Below are 6,000 nucleotides of genomic sequence, written 5' to 3'. Positions count from 1 at the left end.
GGTGAGCCAAAACTGACCAACAGGGTATTCCACCCCATCTGCCTCATGCTCAGAATAAAAGCTCAGGGATCAAAGGGATCAGGTTCTTTCTTCAATGGCTGGTATCTGAAGAGGACTCTCTCTGCCTGTCTTTGATCCTGATCCGTGCTTTCCTGAAATCCAGATCCAGAATCCAGTTCCCATCCATCACTGAGTCCAGTCTCAGACTACCCCAGTGCCAGTCAGTGACTCGACCATCATCCTGGGAGCTCGGTATGGTTTTGTATATATTGTATACATTTCATTATTTTATTTTTTTTTATTATCTTTTCATTTCATTATCAATATTTCATTAAAGTAGTTTAGTTTCTTTTCAGCCCATAAGTCTCTATCTCTCTTTTTCTCTCTCTCCCTTCTCTTCTGGGAAAGGAGACAGGCCAGCCTAAACCATGACAATACTACAATAATAATAATATTGCAAATTGTGAGATCCATTTGAAACCATTTTCTTCAACTGTTCCCATTTCTTTTGTTGCTCTCAGCAAAAAGAGAAATCCTTGCAGGTTCCTCCAAGAACAAGGTCTTCTGGGAAGTGGTAATCCTGCGAGATGCACTTTCCAGGGCTGGCAAACTTGCCGACAGTCCAGTGAATCGCTGTTAGCCAGCCCATGGTAGCACAAGGCTTCTCCAGCGAGCGACAGAGGCCCGGGAGTAGAGGTGTGGTTCAGCGCTTGAGGGCCTCCCGAACCTCTGGTGAGCCTGGGGCAGCACAAGGGGAAGGTTTTTCAACCTGAAAAGGGACTTTTCTTGCCCCTCTACCTCCAGGGGGAAGGCACACACAGCTCTTTGGGCTGACATGCCAAAGGAAAGGGCAGGGGATGGCTGGGGAGGACGTTGCTGCTCAGCCTGGTAAAGCCGGGGCCAGGCCGCCGTTCCCCCGGCTGGGCCCTGGGAAGCCCCGGCCGCCCCGGGGGTCTCCAGGCCCCTCCGCACGGCGGCCGTGGGACGCGCTTCAAACACTAACGACCTACGCAGGAGACGCGCGAGGCTGTACGGCCCCGGGGACGGGCGGGCGGCCCAAACCGCGGCGGGCCGAGGCCCGGGAAGGCCGCCTCGTCGCCGGCTCAGGCTCCCCCGCCCCTCCTGCTCTGCAGGGGGCGCTCTTCCCGGGCGCACCGCCACAGGCGGCAAGCCCGCCCACCGCGCACGCGCCCTGGCGTCGCCTGCCGGAAGCGGAAGCGGCCGGCGCCGGGCTCGGGAGCCAGAGTCGTTGTCGGCCGTCCGTTGTTGCCGCTGCGCGTCGCCGCCCGCGTGATGGCGGCCGCGGCGCTTCCCCCGCTGCCGCCGCAGTTCAAGAGCATCCAGCACCATCTGCGAACCGCGCAGGAGCTGGACAAGCGCGAGCCGGTGGTGGCGTACTACTGTGAGTGAGGCAGCCGCAGCGCCGCCCCGCCCCGCCGGCCCCCGAGCCCAGTAGGGCCCGGCCCGGCCTGTCGCGTCCCGCCCTGCCGCCGCTCCCCGCGGCTGGGGCCGCCGCCGCCGCCCCCCGGCCACCAGTCGCTGTACCGGGCGGAGCGGCCGCCTGCCGCTGCGCGCCTGGCTTGGTTGGGTTGCGCGGAGTGCCCGTCGGCTGTACGGAGAAGGGGTGGGGTGGGTAAGCCCCACCTCTCGGGGCGGTACGGGGTGTTCCCGGTCTTCCTCGTCTGCTGCTTCAGCTGCGAGCCCCAGCCCGTTTTTCACGTGCTGTATTTTTGCGGAGTTAAGCCTCTTCGCAGTCGTACCGGATATGCCAGCAGCCTAAAAAGCATGATTGTACGCACGTCTTCTGTCTTGGGATAGTCCTAATAAGTGTCGCAAAAGACTAACATTAGCGAGTCTTTTCAGAGTTTTTCTCCTGCTGAAAAAACCTTCTTTCTGTCCTGTATCTGAGTAGGCAATTTGAGTTTGAGAGTTTTTAATTCTTTTAATAGCGTTCATTTTATTTTCTAGGAGGCTTGGTCACTTCTTCAGGGTTCTCTAAAGGGCAGAGCGGGCGGCTCTTTTTTTTTGTTTCACTGAAATGAACACAGCAAAATCTTACTGTGAATCTTTCAAATTTAAGTAAATTTTTCAAGGTAACTTATGGCTTCTAAGCTAATGGTCGCCAGGATGGTCTGTGAGCTCTTCTAAAAGGCTTTCCACAGTTAATAAGGAAATGTAAGCCTGTTAGTAGTCTTAAATTCCTGTCACAGTTAATCACCACACTTGGAAAATTTCTAAGACTAGCAGATCACCTGAAACGTATGTTTATGTTGTTTGTTTTTTCCTTTCTGTCAAGATGTGAGGAGGTCATTTAGGGGGGTTTACTTGACAATAGTTTGCCTTCAAAAAGAGCTAAATAAAAAAAATAGAGGTAGAGCTGGTAGTTTAATTTGTAACGCAATCTTAAATTTAGAAGGATGAACTCATGAAATTCAGACAGCTCTGAAAACACTGTTAGCTCAGTGTCACAAGAATAATTTTAATTTTTATATGTTACACAGGAATACTGTGCTAATGTGGGTAAGTGCTATTAGAGAAGCAAGATAGCCACATATTAGAACACTGGATGTTCTCAATAGTACTTACTCTTTTTTACTGTAAAAACACAGGACAAATCGTACTTCATGTGACAGGAAGCACCAGCTAGGTCAAGTTGCACTGTTTTCTGGATATGACACCCTGTCTGGCTATACAATAAAAATACTAGCATTTAGTGTCGGTAACAAAATACAAGTCTATTTCTGTTTTAAAACAGAAATGTTTGGGTGGCTGATCTCTATTTTTCTTAATGTCTTTTCCATTCTGAAACTTAATGTGAGTCTTGATGTACAGGAAAGAATAACTGTGTTGAATAAGTAGCATTTTCCATAAAGTCCTTCTCATTCTCTGTCCCAAGTAGCCTGAAAATTTGCATAACTTATTTTTTCAGTTGAGTACTTAAGCACATCTGATTCGTTACTGAATATAGTGAAGACTATATTCTAGAGATACCTTTCTCATTGCAGTATTATGTAAAGTAAAAAGCAGTGACAGTTCTTTTACAAGACAGGTCTTGCTTGTATCCTTTGTTCTTTATAAAAGAGAGGAAAAGGATTAATACTCAAAGGAGAAGAATTAATTTTCACTAGTATTCCACTGATGACACTTATTTCCTCCCATGCTTGATGAGTTTGTCTGGATTGACTAAAATGCAGAAGTCCTGTTTTGTAGGATTTTTTTGTTGTTGTTATTTTAATTCTGGCTTTAAAGCAAAAATAAGGTTTATGAACCATTAATTTTGAACATTGTGGGTTTGGAACAATTGTGTGGAATCCCAAAGTATTAATTGTTAATATTGCTACTGTCAAAAAATATAGTATATATACTTCTAGGGTGTTACGACTAACAAAAGCTTTCCTAAAAAGGTAGGGGTTCTTAAAGGGTAAGTCTGAGTACACAAAAAATTTTCAGGATACTTTTCAGATAATGTTTTGAAAGCAACGTTTCTCACTAGATGCTTCACTGAAAAAAACCCTGAACTCTCTTTGTTGAGGCTTTGAAATGTGTTTCAGAGGAGCTCTGCACATTTGCTATAATGTATTGTGTAGAAGGAATAGTGTGAGGAAAGCTTGGTGTGTGATGGAACATGTTGTGTTCTCTGTGCTGGTGCTCCTCCGCCAGCCTTGTCTGCAGGCGTGTGCCTGGCACCGTGCATGTGGTGGGACCAGGAGGGTGGTATGGTGCAGCAGCCAGCCGAGGGGACCCTACAGTGAAAGGTCATGTGATGTCACAAGTCTACTTGCATGGCCACTGCGTGAGGAGGAACATCTGAATTTTGGTCATATGATGGATGTAACCATCAGTCTGAAGAAAGCAGTAAGGTGTTTATAGCTTTGGAATGTTGCCAGAAGTTGTTCATCCCTAGAAAAAGGCTTTGGTCCTAATACTGTTTCCATGGGGCAGTAGTTTTCAGTATGGACACGTGTTTGCTAGCTTTTGATTTATGTGGATTTTAGTTCAATTACACTTGTATATTTCTGATAATAAGAGGTGCAACACAAACTAATTTGAGTACTAGACGCAAGTGAACTTTCATAAGATCTGTTTGCAACCTAAAATACTACTTTCTATAGCTTAGCAAAAAAATTGTCAGGAGGAACTACTTACTGCTCATGTTAATATTTTTGTCTCTCATCAGCATCCACTGGTGCCAGAGGTGTGCTCTCAAAGCTGGGAGTTTGAATGGCAGTTACACATTTTGTTTGCATACACCATTTTAAATTTTTTTCTCTTATGTTTTTTAGGTATAGTTCATTTGAAGCATTAAACTAGCATAAATCAGCACTGCCACCTAAAGAAGATACTGTAGTATCTGGCTTCTCATTCCCAACCCTAATGTGCTTCAGAAGCAAACATTGATGTAATTGTGTGATGAAAACCAACAATAAGCTATTTTTTAGCCAGGCCAATTCACTACCGCTTAAACAGCTGTGCTCCTACACAGACAAAGACAAGGAACAAGACACAGTGGCATGGGGTGAAGACAGGACTCTGGCTTTTTTGGTATTGCTGGCATATGTTGATTTAAAGAAACTCTGATTTGATGAACATTAATCTCTGTTTTATACAATATGGATAGCTACAGCAGGGATTATTTGTATTTTTCAACTGCCACATAATTTTCCACATGCAAAATAAACCGTTGAAGAACATTGATGCTCTTGTGCACCATAACACATCACAGATGCTTTTTATTCTGGTGCTTGCTAGAAACACTGCAAAAGTTTAAAAATGGTTTTATTTCTGGTAGTTCTGCATATTCCATACAAAGCCTTCATGTTTAACTCAATTTTTAGATATTCAAATTCAAAGTACCATATGATCAGTAGCTTTATATGTTATTTGTAAACTGTTGGGGTTTTTTTAGCCCTGGCCACTCTTAGTAGATGGACATAATTGATTGAAGCAATAAAAATGTATTTGCTTCATGACAGTATGTACCGTAAATTTATTTGGTTGTAAAATTTGTTCTACTTAAAAAATAGACTGTAGAGAAATGAAGAAACCCAAGTTGTTGTTTTTATTTTTTAAAGTTGTACAGGACGTGATCTCACAAAATAATTCTCCTTTTAAAGAGATTTGACATTTTATGGTTAATGTAAGTGTTCAGCACTGAGGTAATCTACCACCTTTTAAAATGCTTACCTCCCTATTTCTTATTTTTTTCTGACGTTTCATATTATTTTGTTAATCATTGTCATTAATTATGTAGCTATTTCAGGTTCAGTAAAGGTCAGCTGAATCAATAGGTATAAGGGAATACTGATAAAGGATGCTCTATTGATTGCCTAGCAAAAAGAAAGCAAGCGATTAGTGGTTCCTTGTATTAAAAACTTATAGTCTGACTGTTTGACTACTTTGAGACGTTATTCTGCAAACACAAGGAGGCAGGCTTTGATAAAAAAAAATATCTGGCCTGTGTAATAACGAAAGAAATTATATCTCTAACTGTGCCATAGGCAGTTTGACTCGAAGTTGTTTTTTGAAAAATTACAAGGTTTGAGAGGTAGTTTTGTCTTCTGAAAACTGTTTTAGTGTTTAAAGCAAGATTTGCCTTAATAGCTGTTGTTTCAACCTTTCAGTAGTGTTGTTAAGCTCTTTTCAAAGATCATTGGTAGTTGATTTTATACTTCTGGACTTACTGGCCATTGATGTTCTAATTCAAAAGTACTGAGAGAATGCCAGTGAGTTGCCAGAAAAGTACTGATGTTTCATGATATATAGCATCCTAACACACAGCAATGTCTGGATATCCAGTGAATGCAATGTGAAAAATTAATATTCTAGTCCTCAAACCAGGGGCACTTCCGAAAAGCAAGGCTGTGATGGTTTTTGCTTTACAGTCTGCTAAACACCGGAAAACATTCATGTGAAATCAGTAGACTTGATCTGTTTAAAAAAGGTGTGAAGAAAATCTTCTACAATTCTCAAATTCTTGAGATAGAAAAGCACCAGAGAATA

At 43.3% G+C, this 6,000-nt stretch overlaps 1 protein-coding gene across 1 annotated transcript in view; it reads left to right on the top strand.

Annotated features, from left to right (window-relative positions):
• The first annotated feature begins 1,217 nt into the window (after positions 1–1,217).
• Positions 1,218–6,000, top strand: part of VTA1 (vesicle trafficking 1) — a 43,263-nt gene continuing 38,480 nt past the window's right edge. The window contains exon 1 of the mRNA XM_082481836.1: positions 1,218–1,402. Coding sequence (XP_082337962.1) covers positions 1,294–1,402 — 109 coding nt within the window. The 5' untranslated portion in view covers positions 1,218–1,293. The remainder of the gene's footprint in view (positions 1,403–6,000) is intronic.

Source organism: Vanellus vanellus, assembly GCF_965231255.1.
Source record: "Vanellus vanellus genome assembly, chromosome: 3".
NCBI classification, from domain to species: Eukaryota; Metazoa; Chordata; class Aves; order Charadriiformes; family Charadriidae; genus Vanellus; species Vanellus vanellus.
The sequence above is the reverse complement of the archived record's forward strand: the minus strand, read 5'-3'. Positions and strand labels throughout refer to the sequence as shown.